The sequence below is a fragment of the Amblyraja radiata genome, chromosome 19 (genome assembly GCF_010909765.2).
Source record: "Amblyraja radiata isolate CabotCenter1 chromosome 19, sAmbRad1.1.pri, whole genome shotgun sequence".
Taxonomy (NCBI): Eukaryota; Metazoa; Chordata; class Chondrichthyes; order Rajiformes; family Rajidae; genus Amblyraja; species Amblyraja radiata.
Genome location: NC_045974.1, coordinates 17,815,050 through 17,839,168, shown reverse-complemented (window position 1 = coordinate 17,839,168; position 24,119 = coordinate 17,815,050). Strand labels below are relative to the sequence as shown.

Genomic DNA, 24,119 nt, shown 5'->3' with positions numbered 1-24,119 from the left:
GAAAAAGGCAACGTATCGGGCCGAAACCCCTCTTCAGACTGATCGGAGGTGGGGGGGCGGGGAGAAGAAAGGAAAAAGGAGGAGGAGCTCGAAGGCTGGGGGATGGGAGGAGACCGCAGGAGGGCTAAGGAAGGGGAGGAGACAGCAAAGGCTAACAAAATTGGGAGAATTCAATGTTCAAGCCCCCAGGATGCAGACTCCCCAAGCGGAATATGAGGTGCTGTTCCTCCAATTTCCGGTGTTGCTCGCTCTGGCCATGGAGGAGACCCAGGACAGAGAGGTCGGATACGGAGTGGGAGGGGGAGTTGAAGTGTTGAGCCACCGGGAGGTCAGGTTTGTTATTGCGGACTGAGCGGAGGTGTTCGGCGAAACGATCGCCCAACCTCCGCTTGGTCTCACCGATATAGAAAGTGATGGGAGGCACTAGTTTGCCTCGATGTTTATTCAGGACATGTGTAAGCCTATGTCAGGAACACAGAATGTGTAGGAAACTAAATACTCCAACTCCCTGGACCGGTGGTCTAATTCTCTCCACCTTTGACTTTGAAGATCAGTCTTTACTGGCTCAGTCTAAACAACTACTGATCCCTATCACAACCTTCAGCGTTTGTGCTGCCATGTCCAGAAGTGATGGAACCTAAACCAGATCCATCCTTGTTCTTCTACCCGGTGGTAGCAGAATCACCGGTACAAATGAGCAGGCAACACTTCCCTCCCCTCTCCTCAGAAGCTTACCTTTGGCATCCGTTTTCGTGTGATATTCTGTCCCAGCTTGGTGAGGAACGAGATGGGCGATTTTGTGGTAACCCCAATGGTGGATGAGTGAAATCCCAGCAGGTATTCTGTAGGGGAGAAGTCCATTCATAACTTTAGCCCAGTGGCTGCAAACGCAGAATGAGTCAGTACAGCTGATGACAAGCCGCCTATATGAACAGAACCTGCCACTTAAACCTGTTCTGTTGAACCAAACTCTAAATCAGACCCACTTTCTTTGATATTCTGGGTGAACAGTAGATACATGTAACAGGTGCCTGGAATCGAGCTAGGACAGTTCCAGTCACCACACACTGCAGGGAACAGAGCGAGCGCAGAAGAGATTCACCAGGATCATGCCTGGAATGGAGGGCTGTAGTTAAAAGAAACGATTGAAGAGACTGGGGTTATTCTTTATGCAGGACTTTGGGGAGAGTATCAGGTAATGGTCACTCTTGCTTAGAATTAAGAATTAATGGGCTTCTGTGTTGGAATCTGTGATTGCATGATATGCATTGGTAAATATTCTCAATAACCACCTTAATTAAAGGCCACAAACAAATGCATCATTGAAGGAGCATCCGGCTCATCAAATCATTGACGGTTCTTTGAGACAATTCAGTCTGGCCTAACTGCCTGCTCTTTCACTTAACCCTGCAATTTTTTTCTCTTCCAGACTTTTCCAATTCCCTTGCCTCTGAATCTGGTGGTATGCGCCCCTGAAGCTAACCACTTACTGCATTTGTTTTTCTCCTTACGACCCTGATTCTTAAGCACGCCAATTTAAATCTGTTCCCCTATGGTGTCAATCAAACTCACGATTTCCGACCATTGGTCCAGACCCTGTGGTACTTGATCAATAACACGATAATATCTCAATCTGTAACACATGTCACTTGCTAATAATCACACATCAACAGCCACATACTGGATTAGTGGCCCTTTCACAAGGAGTAGCTGGTGTACAAATCTAACGAATGTGACTAAACTTACCATATACGCTTGAATACCAGTACAGACCAGAGTATTAACCACAAATAGACCAGTACAGACCAGAGCATTAACCACTTAACACTACGACAATATTACTCTTGGAGTATTAGTCCTTTACCACAAAAACTGTACTACTATACCCTGGAGTATTAGTTAATTAACAAAATGATTGTATCACCACAAAATGGAGATGTTATTTAACACAAGTTCACTGATAGTTCTGCTATAAAGTAAACGTTGTGTTCCTAAGAAAGTTTGCGCTATAGTAAACTGTGTTATAAAACAATTGTGCCAAAGGAGAAAAGGGGGGAGGGGGGCGGTGTAACAACATTATTTTTCGCACAGGATTTTCAAAAATAAAGGTATTTAAGTTTGGTTTTGTTACTGCAAGCTAAAGACACTGAACATTATTTAATTGAGTTCTATTGCACAAGTTTCAATAAAAGTGACAAGGTACTATTCTCAAGGCCTCCAGCAGTGAATTGTGTTCTTAAGAGAGAATGGTGTCTGATTATTGCAAGCAGGTTGCATGGGAGCAATTTCTTTTCCCCAAGGCAGCTGTTATTCTGCTTGTTAATTTTCAATGTAACTTTGAAGTGGTTCTCTAGCTCCCGATAGAATGTGCGTGATTAACAATTCGGCCCTCGTAATACAAATACTGTTCTCCAAATAACGGAAATTCACCTGTGTGGAATTCATAAATCATTGTCCAAAAATTTGAGATACAGAATAAAATTTGCTCGTATGGAAATGATGTGGGTAAAACGTAAATAAATCAACATAATTTTAATTCAACTGACAATTCTCAATGGATGCACGAGTAGGTGACGTGGCTTTGCATTGTGGAAATTCACAATAAGGGTCAATTGCTCCAAACACAACCCCCTCCCCCCAAGAGGTCATCTGTACAGATTCATTTACACCATGGCTATACTACAACAACTTGCATTATTCATTTATTAACACAATGGTGCTACCACATCCTGAAGCCCAAGTCTCGTGTGAGCCCCTCTCTCTCCAAACAGTCCAGCTCCCCACTGATGGCTCACACTTCTCACTGGGACCATATGCCAGAGATTAATCCTCCACCCTACCTCATTGCAGCCTCTGCACTTTAAAATAATCTGCAAATTCTCTATAGCTGTAACACTATATTCTGCACTGTTTATCTTCCTTCTTCCACTACCTGATGTACTCATATAGCATGCAAAACAAAGTTTCTCACTGTATCTCGTGTCACCTCCGTGCTTGATAATAGATTTGCTGTTGGTTTATTATTGTCATGTGTACCAAGTGCCTACTTATCATGCACTAAAGGAAAACCAAAGACCGGAGTCAGCCACTGGCGGCACGGGCGCTCGGTGGCACAGCTATAGAGTTGCTTCCATTCAGTGCTTACAGCGCCAGAGACCCGGGTTTGATCCCGACCACGGACGCTGTCTGTACAGAGCTTGTATGTTCTCTCCGTGACTGCATGGGTTTTCTCAGAGATTTTTGGTTTCCCCCCATACTCCAAAGAAGTACAGGTTTGTAGGATAATTGGCTTGGTATAAATGTAAAATTGTCCCCAGCGTGTGTAGTGTTGATGTGCGGGGATCGCTGGTCGGTGTGGACTCGGTAGGCCCGAAGAGCCTGCTACTGCACTGCAGCTTTAAACTAAACTAAGGAAGGCACAAACAATCTCCTAGAAATACTAGGGGACCGAGGAGCTAGTGGGAGGGAGGAACTGAAGGGAACCCAATTTGGTCAGGAAATGGTGTTAGGTAAACTGTTGGGACTGAAAGCAGATAAACCCCCAGGGCCAAATGGTCTGCATCGTGGATGCATTGGTGATCATTTTCCAATGTTCTCTCGACTCTGGATCAGTTCCTGTGGACTGGAGGGTAGCCAATGCAACTCCACTAATTTGAGGAAGACATTATTGCTATTGAGGGAGTGCAGCGTAGGATCACCAGGTTAATTCCCGGGATGGCGTGACTGACATATGATGAAAGAATGGGTCGACTGGGCTTGTATTGACTTGAATTTAAAAGGATGAGAGGAGATCTTACAAACATATAAAATTCTTAAAGGATTGGACAGGCTAGATGCAGGAGAAATGTTCCCAATTTTGGGGAGCCCAAAACCAAGGGTCACAGTTTAAGAATAAGGGGTAGGCCATTTAGGACTGAGATGAGGAAATACTTTTTCACCCAGAGAGTTGTGAATCTGTGGAATTCTCTGCCGTAGAAGGCAGTGGCGGCCAATTAATTGGGTGTTTTCAAGAGGGAGATTTAGCTCTTAGGGCTAAAGGAATCAAGGGATATGGGGAAAAAGCAGGAACAGTGTACTGATTTTAGATGATCAGCCATGATCATTTTGAATGGCGGTGTTGGCTCCAAGGGCCGAATGACCTGTTCCTGCACCTATTTTTCTATGTTTCTATGTTCTAAACTAAACACTGCAGATTTTTTTTCAAATAAAATGCACTGAATGCATCTGCTCACCATCAGGAGAGATGTCCTTGAGCATCTCGTAGAACTGCAGCAGGTACATCACCATGCTCAGTTTGTCCGGTTCACCCACGGATGCCATCTCCTTCCCCGTCATTATGGGCGAAATCCCAAAATCACGCTCGGCAATGTCGAATGCCAGCTGGTTATTGCTCTCCACGTTCCTCTCGTTCAGCTGCTGAAAGTCGCTGCAGGCAAACGGGAACGAACATTGGTTAATCGATCAATCGGTCAGGTAGTCACAGGATTTGCTGGGTGGATTGACTGGCTGAACAAGTTGTCCTTGCAGTGAAAAGTGAATCAGCGACGGTCCAGAACAGGAAAATGGGTGATCTCGCTGAAATATGGCTGACCGGGTTTGACAAGATTTTGCTCTTTGGTAGTGGTGGGGTGGGGGGGGGGCAATCTAATACTAAGTAGTATTGTTTCAGAATTCAGGGCTGCCTATTTAAGGTGAATTATTTCCTCTCAGGGGCTGTGACTCTTTGGATGCCAAATCACTTAGTACAGGCTGAGGTAACAGAAATAATTTGAACACGGGGCACAGGAGTTCAGGACTAAGATCAGATCAGTCACAGCCTTACTGAACGGCACAGCAAACTAAGCCATTCCGGTATCTTACAATATTAACAGCAGCCTGATGTCATGAAATGCAAGCATTCTTTGCCCATCAGCCACTAAGAAGGCAGATTCTCCAGCCCTCAAAAAAAAACTAATCAACTTGATGGCTGTATGCAATGCTGTGAGTTTACTCTCACCGTTACTGAGACTAACATTTTTTTCCTCCATCGGAATATCTCACCTGCAGTAAGGTGCAGTGCACATCTCACCTGTTAGAGCACTCTATTATCCAGAAGGTCAAAGGAAGCATGACTCCTCTAACATTACTTACCATCTGTCACTTCCTTAAAAATCCTACAACCCTCATCCCCCATCAACACTATGAAAACATTCACTTCTAACATTTCTCAGTGGATGGTAATAAATGCTGGCCATGTTCCAGAAAGTAATCAAAATCTAACACATTGACCTAATTAATTCACACTGCTGACAGGCCACTAAAGGATTCTGCACTGGATTTCAGTGAGAGGCCAGCCTAGACAGGAAAACGCATCACGCACACAGAACAGAAGACTCCAGTGAGACCACAACATAAGCTTCAGTTGCATCCAAACATCCCAAAATAACGTACGTGGAGCTCAAATTCAAAATAATAATTGGTACGTCACCACTGCTGCATATCCTGAGTGCCAGCAGTAAAAATTGGCTTTGTTGACGAAGGCCACCTTTTGCGGGAGAGGGGGAGCTCTGTATGTAATGGTTCCAGTTCCCCACTGGTCCCTCAAAGCAGGCAAGACGCGGCTGCAGACACTCACATCAGGTCTGGGCGGTATCGATGGATGATGGCACAGAGCGCCAGTCCGCTCTTCCACGATGCCGTCAGGTCGACCACGTTGACATTCCTGTAGCCCTGCGTTTGCTTCTGGCACCAGGCGAGCAACACATTTGACCGCGCCAAGGTGTCTGTAAACAGAAAGGAGGCATTACTAGCACATGGTTTAGGGGGAGGGGGGTGAGAATGTTGCAGTTGCAGGGATTGTGATCAGGAGGGTCGGTACAGTCTAGATGGGTCATGGAGAAAGGTGCAGCAATGGGGGTTTGTGCAGTGTGAGGTAAATCTGATCAGGATTGTACTGGAACGGGATCAATGGTTCTTAGGGCCCTTGGTGCATCATCCGGTATGAGATTACAAGACAGGGTGCAGGGTCAGCCCAGTGTCTGAATTTAAGGCAATCATGTCTCTGCTGACTGTGGAAATGCTTTTCAGACCCATTACACTAACTTATTGACTCGTCACCCAGATATGTTATATTTGTGATGAGGGTTGCCAATCCAACTAGGGCTTCAGGCAAGAGCTCCAGATTCCCTCTACTCTCAGGCTGAAAAGCACCACCCACCTCGCCTTGAATCTTTCTATTGACTCACAACATTTCATTAAGCATCCCGTGCTCTTTGACTTTCTGCCAATGGCCTGGCACCAAAACACTTACTCTCTCCCCTTGCACTGTCGGCCATTCTCAAAACCATTGCCTCGTGCTCCTCTGGACTGAACTTCCTTTGACAGATTGTTGCTCTTCCGTGCAATTCGTTGATAGCTCCCTGTCACCCACAGCTTTCCTCCCCACTACTAATACCAATACCACCGCCCAGCCAACCTTTGCACAGACTATGAAACGAATCACAACTTGATAGAAATGATAAGTTATGAGGGACATAAATAAGGTAGACTGTCAGAACATTCACACAAAGGGTGGTGGGTGTATGGAACCAGATGAGATAGTTGAGGCTGGGACTATCCCAGCGTTTAAGAAACAGTTAGACAGGCACATGGATAAGACAGGTTTGGAGGGATATGGACCAAGCGCAGGCAGGTGGGACTAGTGTAGCTGGGACATGTGGCCGGTGTGGGCAGGTTGGGCAGAAGCGCCTGTTTCTACACTGTATCACTCTCTATGACTCTATTTCTCCTAGGGTGGAAATTTCAAATAGTAGAGGACATAGCTATAAGGTCAAAGGGCAAAGGTTCAAAGGAGATGCACGTTTTAGCTTTTATACAGACAGCGATAGGTGCCTGGAATGTGTTGTCAGGGATGATGGTGGAAGCAGATTATGATTGTTGCGTTTAAGAAACTTTTAGACAGGCACGTTGCTATGCAGAATGGGGGGGATGTGAAGCATGTGCAGGCAGAAAGCATTAGTTTAAGCAGGTATCATATTTGACGCAGACATCCTGTGCTGTTATATGTCTGTATTCTATGTTAGCAGTTAATTTTTGTACCATTTGCAATTAGTCCAATCATTCATACTCTATATTTAAGTCTAAATCATTGAAATATATCAGGGAAGGTGACTAGGTACTGAGACCTGTAAAGACCTCGCTATACGGTGATCCTGCCACTCAAATGTCTGAAAACACCATTGTCACAATTGTGAATCCATTTTGTGGAGGAATTGCAGAAAAGGAGCCAGCATCAAGGACATTGGCACTAGATGCACGGTAAGTAGAGCAATCAGACGCGCAATAAAACAGCCTGCAGAGGTTCTGGAAAGCAAGGTCGGAAGGATGTGCTGAGAGTCAGAGAGGATTGGGAATTAGTCCGTATAAGTCTAAGAAGATAAGTGCCGAAGGCCAAAAAACGTCAGCATGGACATGGTGGGCTGAAGGTTCTGTTTCTATGACTCTATGGGCAAGGGCATGCAGATATGATACGTGGGTTAGGAGAGTCTGCACAGGACTGAATGAGTCAGTCAAGAACTAGGGAGTATCAGGACCAGACTGGAAGCAACTCCACGGCACTACTAGAGGTGTGCCCGGATTAAGCTGCTGCTCAGGTTGGTTGAAGTTGATTGAAGAGCATTGTTCTTCCACAGTGCAGGGCCTGTGGAACTACAGGTCTGCCGCTGAACAGGTCTGCTCCTGACCCTTTAAAGTACGCTTACATTCTCGGACATTTATAGACCGAGCCATTGCTAAAACAACAAAATCATTGAGTGGAAGGTCATCGTTGGTGACAATCCCAGTCTCCATTCCCTTGGGATCTCACATTGTACTTCTTTCACTCACCGGTGTTCTGCTTCGTGCGTGGTGACTTTGAAATTGCTGGAGGTTCGGGTGCTGCAATAAGCTTTTGATCGGCTGTGATCCACAAGCGCCGTACCTGCCAAAAGCAAAGGGACACGTCAGTCTTGCTGCGGCTGAAGCTTTCAGCACGGGCGATAAATACCAGTGCTTTGTTGCAGGATTAGTGCCGATGATGTTTGAGAGTGTAATAATTATTACCCACCCATGCAGCCAAGAAAGGGTCAATATTAGAGAGGTCGGGGCCTGGGGAAGAAGCCTTGGGTAAAGGGGCATTAGAAGCTGGAGCCCCTCCTGGGAGAGACCGTTGTGAAGAGGAGCCAGTTCCCATTAAACCTCCAAAGCTACGGAAACGCGAGTGAGATGGAACAGGACCAGTTAGCTGGAGAGTATCGATCACAGGTCAGGAAGCAGGACTGCTACCAGCAACCCTTGTGCGGAATTATATCCAACATCAGCCTCCTCTGAAAGCTCATAGCCAACTATCCCTCTCCTAATCCCACCCCTTCCATCCGCCCGATGGGTTTGGTTTGGTTCCCTGATACGTTAGGGTGACTGTGAAGGCGCAGGGTAGGGTGGGGGAATTAGTCTGCTGTGAGAGGGCATAACGGATGCTGTCTGTTTTCAGTTGTACTGTTAGGGCTGGATCCTCTGTAGCATCAGGACTAAACCCGAGGAGTGCGGTTGTGTTCATGGTAACTGCTGGGTGCTGGGTCTGGCAGGTCAAATTTGCTGCTGTGATACAAGCTGCTGGAATTGGCTCAGTTATTGCTGATAGGACGTTACTGAGCACTAGAGCAAGGGTGACGGTTCCTCCTGTATCAGAGTGCCATGGGAGCTTGTGGGCATAGAAGATTTAACTTCCTGATGTTGGATGTGAGGTTGGATTGGATGGAAGGTGCGTTTAGATTAAGGCCGACTGCTTCAGGCAGAGCTTGAGGGAAGGGAGCCCCTTTGAGCATGGGGGCCAGAGGAAAGACGGGGTCGGGAGACTAGTTTTGCTGTTGGTCTGATGATGTCAGACGATGCATTGCATCTTACGAGAAGGAAATGTGGAAATCTTCATCCTGAGATATTTTTGTGATTTGCTCATGTTCACAACCAAGCCAGCAATTTGCCCATTCCTAATCGTCCTTGAGAAGGTGGGCGATTCATTGCAGTCCATCCGTCATGGGTGCTTCCCCCCCCGTGCAGTAGAGTATGGCCCTTTATCTCTTGATGCATTCCGGTGCTCAGACTCAGGTTTGCGGGAGAGTCCCTCCGGAAATTGGCGTTCCCACGTACCTTCTACCCTTTTCCAAAGTGCTGGGCATTGGGGAGTATTGTGAAAAAGGCCTTGATACGTTGCCAGAGTACTTCCTGTACCTGGCACGCACCACTGCTGATGGTGGAATGAGGTTTTTAGGATGGTTGCTTTTTCCAGATTGATGTCCTACTTCTTAGGAGTCATCGGACTGGTGCTCATCCAGTCAGGTGGGGAGTGTTCTGCCCCACTGCTGCTTATCGCTTTCCAAAGGGGGAGCAGCGCCAGGGAGTCAAGTTCGAGTCACACCCTGGGGGCGGCAGAGGTCCTGTTTCCCAACTTCTCTTGTGGTGATAGTGAGCAGAGGCCTGTGCCCGATTGATGCACCCACGGTGTCAATGGTCGGTTATCATACAATGGTAATGCCAAGTCAAGAAACTGTTGTTAAACGCAATCGTTACATAGTTCATGCCCAACTTTCCCTTGTTCTTGCATCATTAAGTGAGTGACATCAAATAGAATTGACCACTGGGCAGTGAGCAGAGAAGATGCATTGACTCAAGTGGTAGTGCCTTGGATTCACTGATGTTCTGGGGACTGCAGGAATCACAATCTCCTCCTTTCACCGGAGGCTTCTCGGGTCAAAAGCTCCCTTGACTTCAGGGACAGTCTCTCACATCGGTGCTGGAGTTTGGCTCTTCGTTCATGTGTGGACCAAGAATGTAATAATGCCTGGAGCTGTGTCGGCCTGGAGCAGATAAACTAAACATGAGCGGGCAGGTTAGAGCTGAAGACGGCAACACCTTCCTGCATTTGCTGCGGGAAGATGATGGTGAAATGCTGCTCATAAACAGTTGGATTTCTCCTGCCTCTTGTTGAGAGGACACACTTGGGCATTATTCCACACGTTCGGGTTTGTAACAGCAAAGCAGCCCGAGGTGTAGCTGCTGAGGGAGCACAAACCTTTCCTCAGTATTGGGTCTTTTGGATTTGTCTCTTCCTGCCACTCATGCGTTCCATGATACACACAAAGGATCTGATTGACTACAGCGCTGTGCTGCAGAGCAGGGATGCCTCCGGAGGAGGAAGGCAAGTGAATCAGCCATCGGCTCTTCTGGATGAACATTTCAACCTTGCTTTTTCCGGGCTCCTCTATGCTGAGTGGGAAGACGGGTCCCGTTTCCCGACTCAAAACATCACCTATCCGTGTTCTCCGTCAGAGATGTCGCCTGACCCGCTTACTCCAGCACTTTGTGTCCTGTTTTCCACTGCGCTAGGGATCGCCACGAAGCTGCCTCCTCAGACTGGAGGGCCAACTGCCCAACGCCATTCGCGGCATTTCAGGGCATGAATGCAGAGTTTTGACCTTGCGGGATTGTTTGCCTCAGCTTCTACACACATGTAATCCGTTGTTCGATTTCAGGCATGCCCAATGCATACCCCTCACTGAAGGCATGGGTAGGGACGGGTATGTCGGGCCACGAGGTTACAGATTGGGGCGGTGTACATTTGCAAATGGAACAAGCTCAGATAGACACATAGGTTGGCATGGACGAGTTGGGCAGAAGGGCTTGTTTTGGTGGTGCTAAAGGGCCAGAGTCCTCATGGACGTCCAGTTTTGATCCACTAGCATGGCTTTGAATCCATACAATCAGGCATGATTGCTGGGGCTATGTCTTAGCAAGGAAGGTGCAACCATCACTGCCATGGTCAAAAGGTCCAGCAATTGATGAGGGCAAGAAACAGGTTCATCATTAGTGGCTGGTTTACATCCAATGTAGGGGTCTCGGAAAAGGCTACGGATAGAGCCTGGATCCAATGGAGGGCAGGAGTGTTGGAGGAGGCTGTGGCTAGGACTTGGGGTTATGTTTGTGCTGTGGTGATGGGGAGGTCAGGTTGACTGCTGAACTAGGGCTTATAATAGTTCATAGAGCGGTGCTGACTTGGGTTTACTGCTGTATGACGGAAGTTGTACTGTGGTTACTGCTGTGTTGGACAGAGGAGACCATGTCTCCCAGCAGTCTGGAGCTGCAGCAAGAGTCCATGTTCTCCTGGTAAGACGCAAGACAAGACGGTTGACGCAAAATGTTGGAGAAACTCAGCGGGTGAGGCAGCATCTATGGAGAGAAGGAATTGGCGACGTTTCGGGTTGAGACGATTCTTCAGTGATGTCAGGGGAGGGGGAACAAAGAAAAAATGTAGGCGGAGACAGGAAGACTAGTGGGTGAACTGGGAAGGGAGAGGGGATGGACAGAGAAAGCAAAGGCTATCTGAAGTAAGAGAAGTCAATGTTCATACCGCTGGGGTGTAAACTACCCAAGCAAAATATGAGGTGCTCCAATTTGTCAATGGCCTATGCTCGCTAGAGGAGCAAAGGACTTAAGAAGAAAAAGAAGAAGTTCCTCCAATTTGCGCTGGGCCTCACTCTGACAATGGAGGAGGCCCAAGACAAAAAGGTCAGATTGGGAATGGGAGGGGGAGTTGAAGTGCTGGGCCACCGGGAGATCAGCTTGGTTAAGACGGACTGAGTGGAGGTGTTCAGCGAAACGATCGCCAAGCCTGCGCGTGGTCACGCCAATGAAGAGATGATGACACCTGGAACAGCGGATGCAGTAGATGAGGCTGGAGGAGGGGCAAGTGAACCTCTGCCTCATCTGGAAAGACAGTTTGGGTCCTTGGATGGAGTCTGCCAACCTCATCTACTGCATCCGCTGTTCCAGGTGTCAACTTCTCTACATCGTCGAGACCAAGCGCAGGCTCGGCGATCGTTTTACTGAACACCTCCGCTCAGTCCGTCTTAACCAAGCTGATCTCCCGGTGGCCCAGCACTTCAACTCCCCCTCCCATTCCCAATCTGACCTTTCTGTCCTGGGCCTCCTCCATTGTCAGAGTGAGGCCCACTGCAAATTGGAGGAACAGCACCTCATATTTCGCTTGGGTAGTTTACACCCAAGGGGTATGAACATTGACTTATCTAACCAGGTAGCCTTTGCTTTCTCTCTCTATCCCCTCCCCCTTCCCAGTTCTCCCACTAGTCCCACTGTCTCCGCCTACATTCTTTCTTTGTCCCACCCCCTCCCCTGACATCAATCTGAAGAAGGGTCTCAACCCGAAACGTCGCCATTTCCTTCTCTCCATAGATGCTGCCTCACCCGCTGAGTTTCTCCAGCATTTTGTGTCTACCTTCAATTTTTCTAGCAACTGCAGTTCTTTCTTTAGCAAGACAAGATGGTGTTGGTGTCAAGACAAAATGTCCCTGATTTCTGTTCCATTCCTGTCCAGTTGACCCATTAATGATTATTTACTAACCTGATTGGGGTCCACAATGTGGATATTGACCTTGGGGTATCGGGTGATGGGATCAAGGCTGTACGCATTGTGGTCCTTGATGATGTTCTGCGGCGTGGTCTGAGGCAGTAATCTGTAAATGCTCTCCCTGGAAACGAATTTTGCACATTAACCATGGCCTGCACACCACCAATTAACTAAACAGATAGTCAACTGCAGAGAAAGGTGTACTAGATGTGGTCTGGATAGAGTGAATGCGGGGAGGATTTTTCCACAGGTGGGAGAGTCTAGGACCAGAGGCCATTGTCTCAGAATAAAAGGACGTACCTTTAGAAGGGAGATGAGAAGGAATTTATTTAGTCAGAGGGTGGCAAGTCTGTTGAATTCATTGCCAGACTGCTGTGGAGGCCAAGTTTAAGGTGGAAATTGACCGATTTTTGATTAGTAAGGATGTCAAGGGTTATGGGGCGAAGCCAGGAGATTGGGGATGAGAGAGAAAGATAGATCAGCCATGATTGAATGGCAGAGTAGACTTGATGGGCCAAATGGACTAATTCTGTTCCTAGAACTCATGGACTTATGAAGAACCTCATTAAGTGATTCAGCACCATCACGCCATTTACAGGACAGACATCTGCTGATGAAGGAAATCAAGCGCATTTAACACAAATTAAAACAGCCAGAATCTCTTAATGGAAGACACCCTGGCTGCAGAGAACCAGGAATGGCATTGATGATTAAAATCTTTTCTTTAGATGCAGTGTAGATGACTCCACAGCGGGTCAAAGGTGAGCAGATCGCAGCAGCCTGAACTTCCATGAGGGAAAAGCAGACAGGAAATCTATTCCAGGTGCTTATCTTAGAAACATAGAAACATAGAAAATAGGTGCAGGAGTAGGCAATTCGGCCCTTCGAGCCTGCACCGCCATTCAATATGATCATGGCTGATCATCCAACTCAGTATCCTGTACCTGCTTTCTCTCCATAACCCCCTGATCCCTTTAGCCATAAGGACCACATCTAACTCCCTCTTAAATATAGCCAATGAACTGGCCTCAACTACATTCTGTGGCAGAATTCAAACAAGAAGAACGACCTGGCTAGTTTGTCGATTACTCACTGTTCACGTTACCAGCCCCGATGCTAAGTAACCCCTCTCTTTCATGGCAATGAACTTCACCTCTTCCTTAATGGCAGGAATCACAGAAAGAAAAGTAAGTGCCATCAGTGCTGTCTGGGCACTTGGAAAAGTTTACAATAGAGAAGAAACTCATCAGAGGAAACAGGCGGCTCTGTCGTGGCTAACGCAGGAACTTGGTGCCACAACAACATGTGGCACATTTGCACAAAATGTCCCTGATTTCTGTTCCATTCCTGTCCAGTTGACCCAGGAAATGTGGAGAGCTGCTGGAGTCGGCGCCAGTTGTCAGAGGGAGGAAGGGATTCGCTCATACTGCAGGTGAGGGGATGCACTGTCTGAACTCTCACAACAAAGCCCGCAATGGCCGCCTCACCAACAGTCTGTATTGCCCCTTCCTTCCTTGTTGTTTTTTAGTTTGTGTTAAATGTATGTTTTTAATGTTATTTAGCTTGTTTTAAATGGTGGCTGGGAAACGTTTTTTAATCTCCTACATTGATGGAGAGGTGATGTTTTTCTGTATCGTATCTCCGTCCGCCCTACTGCCTAACATCGAAGACCTGGCGGCCTCTGCTGGGGACCGACTTCGGGAGCTCCAACCGCGCGTGGGAGCCAGCAGGACTTAACATCGCAGAGCTGGCGGACTTGGAGCCTGCGGACTTTAACATCATGGAACTCGCGGTCCCTGGTTAGGGACCGACTTCGGGAACTCCAGGCCTCAGGAACTTCAACTTCCCCAATCTCCCCGACGTGGGGGCTTCGATCACCGGCTGAGGGAGCTTCGATCGCCACGACTGCGGATGGTTCAACTGCCCGACCCAGGGAGAATAGAGGAAGAAGTTTAGACTTTATTGCCTTCCATCACAGTGAGGAATGTGGGGAATCCACTGTGGTAGATGTTTATATTAACTTTTATGTATTTGTGTGTCTTGTTCCTATTGTTTAGTATGTCTGTATGGTAATCAGAGTTTCACTGTACCTTAACTGGTACATGTGACAATAAACTGACCTTTTGGACCTTTGAACACTTGTTTAGTAATTATAAGAGTTCAGACAGCATGTCCCTTCACCTAGGTTTAAACAGAAGTCTTTGTACCATGTGCTGGTCAATGGAATTAGAGAGTCTGGGTGATTGATGAGCAGCATGGACATGGTGGGCCTGTTTCCATGCTCTATGGCCCTGTGATACTTGGTTGATAGGTGAAAATCACAGGCAGAATGACTGAGCAATTGACCGTGCATAAACTGGTCAGAGTTGTGAGAAATCACTAAACAACAAGGTGTCTGCCCTTGGGGCATCCATTCAGATGCACACACTGCACAGTGTAATTTATCGACAGTAAGAGTAATCCAGAATGAAGGGGGAATTAGCTTCACTAACAGTAAACCCATGCATCAATAAAGCTATTGGAAATGAGGAACTCTCGCAGAAAGATGTGGGAGGTCAAGAGATTCAACCATGTTTATTTGTCATATGCTCCAGATATGAACAGGAACAATGAAATATTACTTTGCTGCAGATACACCAACAACAAAAAATCTGTTGCTCTAAGTAAACTAAACCAAGATGGCGCAAAAAAAGCATGTAAGAGAAACCATAGAAGAGTAAAGTCTGTAGTGGTTTACTGCTGAGGTAGGGTTGTGGTCAAGGGTGGTTCAAGAGTCTGATTGTCGATGGGAAGAAGGTATTCTTGAAACTGGAGGTCATGGCTCTTGGCTTCCAGTACCACCTTCTCAATGGCAGTAGCAAGAAGAGAGTGTGGCCAGGGTTGTGTAGGTCTTCCATGATATTAGCTGCCTTCTTAAGACATTGCTTCCTGTAGGTCCCTTCGATGTGGGGAGTTCAGTACCTGTGAGTGACTGGAGTGATCACATTGCCGAAACAGGCTGTGAGGCAACCAGTCATCTGTAAAAGCTTGATAGAGTATTTGGCGACGTTATTTAGCTTGTTTTAAATGGTGGCTAAGACAAGAATCTGGCGGACTTGGAGCCTGCACAAACCTTTGAGGAAGTAGAGGTATTGATGAGCTTTCTTTATGATTTGGTCTAAGACAGATGATCAGAGATATGCGCACGCAGGAACGTGGAGTTGTTAACTCGCTCCAACGCCAACATCAACAGCAGCTTTCAAAACAAGAGCTATTTCATTTTACATCAGCAAATTAGAGAAAATGATGCAAGACACAATGAATGAATAAAACATAGATCACGTGGGGCATGATTCAAGAGAACAGGCTCAAGCGGCTAAAGGTTCCTATCGCTTGCCAGAAGGACACTTAACTGACAAACAAATGTGACGATGACCATAGGGTAACTCAGAGATGCCGGAGTGGGGGTGGGTGGAGTGGGGATTGGATTTGGGTGCGTGTAATGAAAATCATGTGATCATGTGTATATTCAAGTCAGTCAGCTGCCCGGCGTATGGAGGAATTGCAACAAAGATCAGTCCACCCCCAACCCCCAGCCCGACACAATGATACACCACAGCTGAAGCTCTCACCTTTCTGCCAGCACTTTGAGTGGAGGAATTCCCTGTGACCAGGCTCGCACCATCCAGGCAGCATCAAACGCTGCCAGAAATCCACGAGCAATCCCAGTTCCCATGGGCCAAAAGGGCTGGAAGAGCAAACACAACCATTAGGCTGAGATAAGTGATGGGAAACAAAGTCTACAACCAGAGCAGCTCAGACACATCCCGCCCCGGCACGACCTCGCTCCACTCCGGACACAGCCTGGCTGCCCCCCCCAGATACATCCTGACCCCCCCACCGACACACCCTGACCCCACCTCACCCTGACACACCCTGCCCCCCCCTCCCCCGACACACCCTGACCCCCCCTCCACCTCCCCCTCACACACCCTGACCCCCCCTCCACCTCCCCCTCACACACCCTGACCCCCCCTCCACCTCACACCCTGACCCCACCTCCCCCTCACACACCCTGACCCCCCCTCCACCTCACACCCTGACCCCCCCCTCCACCTCCACCTCACACACCCTGACCCCCCCTCCCCCTCACACACCCTGACCCCCCCCTCCCCCTCACACACCCTGACCCCCCCTCCACCTCCCCCTCACACACCCTGACCCCCCTCCACCTCCCCCTCACACACCCTGCCCCCCCCTCCACCTCCCCCTCACACACCCTGCCCCCCCTCCACCTCCCCCTCCCCCACCCTGCCCCCCCCCTCCACCTCCCCCTCACACACCCTGACCCCCCCTCCCCCTCACACACCCTGACCCCCCCCCTCCACCTCCCCCTCACACACCCTGACCCCCCCTCCCCCCGACACACCCTGACCCCACCTCACCCTGACACACCCTGCCCCCCCCCTCCCCCCGACACACCCTGACCCCCCCCCTCCACCTCCCCCTCACACACCCTGACCCCCCTCCACCTCCCCCTCACACACCCTGCCCCCCCCTCCACCTCCCCCTCACACACCCTGACCCCCCTCCCCCTCACACACCCTGACCCCCCCCCCTCCACCTCCCCCTCACACACCCTGACCCCCCCCTCCCCCCGACACACCTTTCCCCTCTAAATTCATCTGCTAAATGAAAGTTAAAACTCCCAAATTTAAACCAGCCTGCAACCCGTGTTACTGCAAGTTTTAACATCACTGAACTTTCCACTTCATGGCTCCAAATGAAAAAATCCATTCTTGTCTTAGACATTGCATTGATGAATTCTGCCCATATTTTTGCCACTGCTGGGTTTATCTCTCATCTGCAAACTGCCCCAATTGACAACCAATTTATTCCAGAGTGAAGCACAGTAACAGCCAATATCCTGGCCTTGTACCATCACTTAGGAAATACCCAGACGAGTTCACCCTTTGCCACGTCAACTGTTTGCCCCCATCAAGCTACGGGTGACAATGTTGTTCGTTGAATAACAATCTTTCATCACCATGTTATCTTGGGGTCTCGTCGCTGCAGGGACAACACGTGCAGGGACAACAACTCGCACATGCCACCTGTCTGTGGGTCTGTAGATAGTTATCTCCACTTTAAGGCCTCTACCCTTTATTATCTGTGCCGACCCAAACACCCCTCTCCCGTCCCCACCATGCCCTCCTACCCTACTGAACCCTACAGTCACGATTGGAGGGATGTGAACCGTGGGATGAGATTAGATTGGCATCACAGCCAGCGCAGCCTGCTCCTGTTCTGTACTGTTGTGTTCTGTTGACTAACAATACATCAGCCAACGTGGTACAGAGGGGACTATTGTAAGCTACTGCACTGGATCCAGTGATCTTTTAGTTTGCTCAGATCTCCAATGCCATCAGTGGCTGCTTCATGGACCAATCACTCTTCGTTTCACTGCAGGAGACCTGATGTACTGCAATGAATCTATTGGCCCAATGATCACAGCAGTAGATCTACTAATCTATTGTCCAGCAGCATGGCCATGACCCACTGGCCACATGGGGAACCCTGTCGAGTCCAGCCTCACAGCACAGGGACTGGTCAGCCTCACTGAGGTTTATGCACTAACCTCCAACAGACTGTCACCAACAAGGGAGACCAGCAAACGCTTCCCGCTCTCCTCCCGTATCAACGAGGCGTTCTCTGACGCGTACATGCTTGTGAAATCAAACATGGCCACGTCAGGTTGGCCGTAATGATTCATGGCAAAGTCCATCTGTGGCAGTAGGTGATGGGTGGAAAAGTCGGCCGCCTCCCTCGCATAGTTCAGCAGTGCCTCCTGATTGACGTTATTCCGGGACAGCAACTTCTCCGTGTCACCAAAATCCTAACAAGGAAAAGCAGAGAAACCACACAGGATAGTCAACCCGCAACTCTGACCATATAACCCACGGCTTAATGTATCGAAGATCTCACAGCACATAATGTCTATAATGTCTCTCTTGACATTACTTTAGACTTTATAGATACAGCACGGAAACATGCCCTTCGAGCCCACCGAGTCCACAGTGACCTGCAATCACCCTGTACACTAGCACTGTTCTGTACACTACGGGACAATTTACAATTTTACCGAAGCCAATTAACCTAAAAACCTGTACGTCTTTGGAGTATGGGATTAAAACCGAAGCACCTAGAGAAAACCCATGTAATTATAGGGAGAATGTACAAACTCTGTACTGACAGCACCCGTAGCCAGGATCTAACCCAGGTCTCTGTCGCTGTAAGGCAGCAACTCAACCGCTGTGCCACTGTGTCACCCTCTCCTTCCTTCTCCCAGTATTAAATTCCACCTGTCGCTCCACTGCCCACATCCTCTTGCAGTCTACAGCAATAAACCTCCCACCACCTCTCCAAGTTTAGGGTGAGCCAGAGGTTTTGAAACCTTACCTGCACAATCTTACCTAGGACATGAGAACACACAAGGATCCCAGTGCTGAGCCCTGGGGAGCATTACTGTCCGGCAGGCTGAGAAACAACCAGTCACCCCTCTCTACACCCTGTCTTTCACATGTTGCCGCCAACCCTTTTATTCCACGCCTCAATTCTACCAAACTGCCATCATCATACTGACCATATGTCAATAAACAATAGGTGCAGGAGGAGGCCATTCAGCCCTTCGAGCCAGCACCGCCATTCAATGTGATCATGGCTGATCATCCACAATCAGTACCCCGTTCCTGCCTTCTCCCCATATCCTCTGACTCCGCTAGTTTTAAGAGCCCTATCCAGCTCTCTCTTGAAAGTATCCGGAGAATCGGCCTCCACCGCCCTTTGAGGCAGAGAATTCCCCAGACTTACAACTCTCTGTGTGAAAAAAGTGTTTCATCATCTCTGTTCTAAATGGCTTACCCTCTATTCTTACCCCTTGTCCTTACTGACTAGGTAGAGCCCATCTGATCCCATTTACCAGCACTCCCTCAATCTCCCCTCCCTCTCACCTCATCTGTATGCATTCACTACCCACACCTTTGATGGTGCCAAAAAAAATGGCAACCCTTAGCATGCTGGTCCCAGAAGGGGATCTATTAAAATCCAATACAATTGCTCTACTCCTTTAAATCTCTTTTCTACCTGTAAACCTAGCACCATTTCTAGTTATTAATTATATTCTGCACTGTTTCTTTCCCAGTAAGCTACCTATTCTACTTGAGTTTGACGAATGTATTTATGTATAATATCTAAATTGATTGGATAGCATGCAAAACAAAGCTTTTCACTGTACACGTGAAATAATAAATTGAAACATTGGACTTGTCTTCCAACTTGGAAGAAAATATGAGAAAATGAATCAGCTTGCTGACAGTTGTAGGTTATATTTTTCGTATTAGAATTAGAATTAGAATTTCCTTTATTGTCATTCAGACCTTACGGTCTGAACGAAATTTCGTGCCTGCAGTCATACATACAATACATTTTGAATGATATACCACGGATGTTCATACCCTTGAGGCAAGATTACATTCTAAATGTTCTCTGAGATTCTAAGGTTCTATCTTGCATTTTTACTTGCTGTTACATGTGTCACAGGCTCGAATCACACTGAGGGGTTTACTGGTTTACACCTGATATCCAGGGGATCCATCGAACCGAGGTTGTATCTTTTATGAAAACATAAAATGCTGGAAACATTCAGCACGTCAGGCAGAATTTGAGAGAGAGTCTACCTTTCAGGTCGATTACCCTTTGTAAAAAAAAGATGTCTCCTTCCACAGATGCTACCTGACGTGCTGAGTGTTTCCAGCAATTTCTGTTTCTTTTCCAGAAGGTTGTAGGTTGTATTTGCTACAACGTGAGGAGTTACGGGTTGGAATACAAACAATGAGTTTGGGTGTTGACAATCACAGGCTGGAATCTACTCCAGTGGGTCAGGGGTTCACATATAAGTTAACTTTGCACATCTTGCCAAGGTTCTGGAGATCATCCCCCCGTCTCCCGTGTGTTTAGACCCCAGTGTTGCTGCAGCAGTTGAAGAGGTAACACCAGCCCACCCACCTGCAGAATCACTCCTTTCTCCAGCAAACTCGGCTTCTTTGCAGTCATGACGAAGTAGTGTGTGTCATCTTTATAGTAAACTATGTTTTCCAAATTTACACCTGGGGAAAATAACAGCGACACGTTAAACACGGAAGCAGGACGGTGAACCACGGTGAACAGATTCAAACAAGGGCTCATCTCTCAATCCAACAAATGCACAAACTGCAGCCGTCTCGTCAGGAACAAGGATCTAATGGTCCTTGGGGTAAATACCTCAGTTGACATCTGGTGCTGTCTTTGCGGAGTTTGCACTTGTGAGTTTCTTTTCCCCCAGGATGCTCTGGTTTCCTCCTACATCCCAAAGACATACAAGTTGGAAGGTTAATGGGCTACTGCCAATTCATCCTAGTGTGTTGGTGAGTGCTGGGGTCTGGAGGGGGGGGAGAGGAATGATGGGAATGATGGAGGGTAAAATGAGATTAATGTAAGTGGGGTGCTGTTTGGTGTGGAGTCGGTGGAGTGAAGGACCTGTTTCCATGCTGTTTGGCCCCTAGCAGTTTCTAGCTCTGGGCATCTGTCTCAGGAATGATGTGCTGCTCTTGCAGGATACCCGCTACAATTCAATGAAAAGATGCCGAGAATAAAAAGGTTAAGAATGAGGACAGGTGGCATAAACCAGACCTGCGGGAAAGTGAAAAGTTGATCAGTTCCACACGTTGTGATAATTTAAGGGTTTAGAATCACAGTCATGGAGAGATGCAGCACGGAAACAGGCCCCTTTGTTCTGCCATGACCGTCAAACATTCATCAATCCGACATAAATCCCATTTATTCATTCTCCCGCGTTCCCATCAACTCCTCTCAGATTCTAGCACTCACTACACAGTTGGGGCAACTTACAATAGCCAATAAACCTACTGATCTGCAGGTCTTTGGGGTGTGGGAAGAAACTGAAGCACCCGGAGAAACCCACGCCATCAGAGAGACGGTGTAAACTCCACACAGACAACACCAGAGGTTGGGATTAAACCGGGTCCCCGGTGAGGGCTCTACTGGTTGTGCCACTGGACAGTCATGTCCCCAAATGCAACAACTTGTGGCTCTGGACGTGACCTTCACGTGAGAGCTGGGCTGTGCAGGGGCGGCTGCAGAGAGCACTCGCTGACGCAGGAAACGTGGGACCCTCCTCCCCCAACGGTCCGAGCGTGCCCCTGCCCTCCCTTCACCGAGCTGAGTGGACATCAACCTGTTGCTTCCCGCAGGTCTCGGAAAAACTTTTGATTGAAGATGAAGGCCACGCCGCTGATCTCCTCCACCCGGGCCTCATCCCGTGTGTGCCGGTTGATGAAGTTGGCAGTGATGGCGATCGCCAGCTTCCCGCGGAACTCCTTCCGGCGAAACCCTGCAGCGGGAACAGAGGGTGAACATTCCTGGGCCACCAGCAGCGGAGCACTCACTGAGCCTGGCCCAGCCGTGATGGGATCACTTATTCGAACAAGGGACCCGCTATTAAGGCCAACGCAATCTCTCACATTGTCTTGTGCAAGCAGAGTGGTATTTGTGAAGATTCTTAGTGCCAGATATAGGAGGTTCTGTGAACATAACGGAGCAGAAAGCAGAAGATGGACGAAGGGCAGTCTCATGAAATAGGCCGACGGTTGGCTGATGAAATTTGATGCAGAAAGATGCAAAGTGAAACATATGGTACAAAGAGAAATGAGAGGTAATTTAAAGATTAAAATATTAAAGTGGTTCAAGGATGGAGAGTATTACGGTGAAGACAAATCCTTGCAGAACAATCAACAAGGCTGATAAAACATATGAGATTGCTGTCTTCACATCAAGGAAATTATGGTAAAACAGGAGCAATGACTTCATATCCCAGCATCAATCCTCAGGAAGGATGTACAAAATCTCAAGCAGTCGCAGCAGAGATTTCCCAGAGGTTTATCCGAGGGCTGAGATATCTGTGAAGTTGGGAGTGTGCTGGGATAGCTGGTGACCTACTACATTAGGGATAGTGAACATACATTTGACGTGTTCGACACCACGATGGGTTGTAATGGAGTACATACACAAGGATAAACTGTTCCAGTGGTTGCGAGGTTATTAGGTAGTGCTCAGATTTAGATCAGGGGGAAGCCGATTTAAATCTAACAAAGCAAGTTATGTTTAGCTGCCTGTGAACATTTCTGGAACAGATTCAGTAATATCTTATAGGGAGTTGGATAATAAATATTAAAAAAAAGTAAAATTGCAACTTTACAGGGAAAAAACTGTGGAGTGGGAGTAAATGGATTGCTTTGTCAAAGGGCTGGCATAACCAAATCACCCCTTTTGTATTGAGTGATCCAATTACTCCCACTTACACAACACATTCAAAAGCCTCAACACACTACTACTTCATAACCAGTCACATATAACCAAAGCATTCAGCAAAGAGGTCATGGCCAGACCATGAGTTTCTTTCTCATTGGTTTAAAGGTAATTATGCTTCTACAATTGACTGGATCTTAGACCCAAGTGCAGGCAAGGCCATGGTATAAGTCCTATGCGAAATGTCGACCCTTCCACGAGTCGACTCTCCTCAGTGCTGCATGTTCGATTCTCAGCCCAAGGGCCTATCATAGAAACATAGAAAATAGGTGCAGGAGGAGGCCATTCGGCCCTTCGAGCCAGCACAGCGCCATTCATTGTGATCATGGCTGATCGTCCCCTATCAATAACCCGTGCCTGCCTTCTCCCTATATCCCTTGACTCCACTAGCCCCTAGAGCTCTATCTAACTCTCTCTTAAATCCATCCAGTGACTTGACCTCCACTGCCCTCTGTGGCAGGGAATTCCATAAATTCACAACTCTCTGGGTGAAAAAGTTTTTTCTCACCTCAGTCTTAAATGACCTCCCCTATAATTCTAAGATGTCGTGGGACATTAAACCACCAGCAGGTTGGGAAGTGGGACTGCTGACCAAAGAAGTTATGTGAAGTATTGGAAGTGTTCGTCTGTGCCCGTGGAAGTTCCTCAAGGTGACCCGAACAATCCTGGCCGGTTCATGGGGCACTGAATCTCACTTTTCCCTCCTCCACTGTGCTTCCCCCTGCCAATGTTGCTCGCTCCCTCTTCCTCCCTATCCAATGAACCTTGTTCTCTCTCTCTTTCCCTGTTCAATTAAACTTGAACTTGTTCTCTGCATTCCTGTTCAATTAAATTCATTCTCTCCCCAATGAACCTCACTCCCTCGTCCTCCAATGAAGCTCTCTCTCTCTCCCCCTCCACCCCGTCACTTATCCTTGTTCTCTATCACTCCCATCCTATGAATCTTCCTCTCATTCAGCACCTCATATTCTGTTTTACATTTCACTCCATCTCCTTGTCTTGACACCTTTTTGACTCCTATTCACCTCTAGCCTTTGTCACTTCACCCATCGGGCAATCACCCAGCCCCTCATCTGCATCCACCTGTCACCACCCCCACCTCCCTTTTTCAACTTTCTCGTCCGTTCTCCATCAGTCTGAAAAAGGCTCACAACCCAAACAGGTGTCTGTCCATTCCCTTCACAGATGCTGCCTGACCCGCTGAGCTCCTCCAGCTTTTATCTTTCACCGCTGTCTCTCCTGATCTTTTCCTCTGGTCCAATGAACATTGCTCCCTCTCCCA

General features: G+C 47.9%; 1 protein-coding gene across 16 annotated transcripts in view; it reads right to left on the bottom strand.

Moving 5' to 3' along the window:
• The window catches only part of mical3 (microtubule associated monooxygenase, calponin and LIM domain containing 3), a 203,319-nt gene that overhangs the window by 127,372 nt on the left and 51,828 nt on the right, over window positions 1-24,119 (bottom strand). For all 16 annotated transcript variants that reach the window (XM_033037780.1, XM_033037784.1, XM_033037782.1 and 13 more), the window contains 9 exons: window positions 21,708-21,863; window positions 20,480-20,580; window positions 18,054-18,311; window positions 16,048-16,163; window positions 12,431-12,557; window positions 7,864-7,957; window positions 5,615-5,762; window positions 4,233-4,426; window positions 736-842 (listed from right to left, as the gene is read on the bottom strand). In XM_033037780.1, the coding sequence (XP_032893671.1) occupies window positions 736-842; window positions 4,233-4,426; window positions 5,615-5,762; window positions 7,864-7,957; window positions 12,431-12,557; window positions 16,048-16,163; window positions 18,054-18,311; window positions 20,480-20,580; window positions 21,708-21,863 (1,301 nt within the window). The remainder of the gene's footprint in view (window positions 1-735; window positions 843-4,232; window positions 4,427-5,614; window positions 5,763-7,863; window positions 7,958-12,430; window positions 12,558-16,047; window positions 16,164-18,053; window positions 18,312-20,479; window positions 20,581-21,707; window positions 21,864-24,119) is intronic.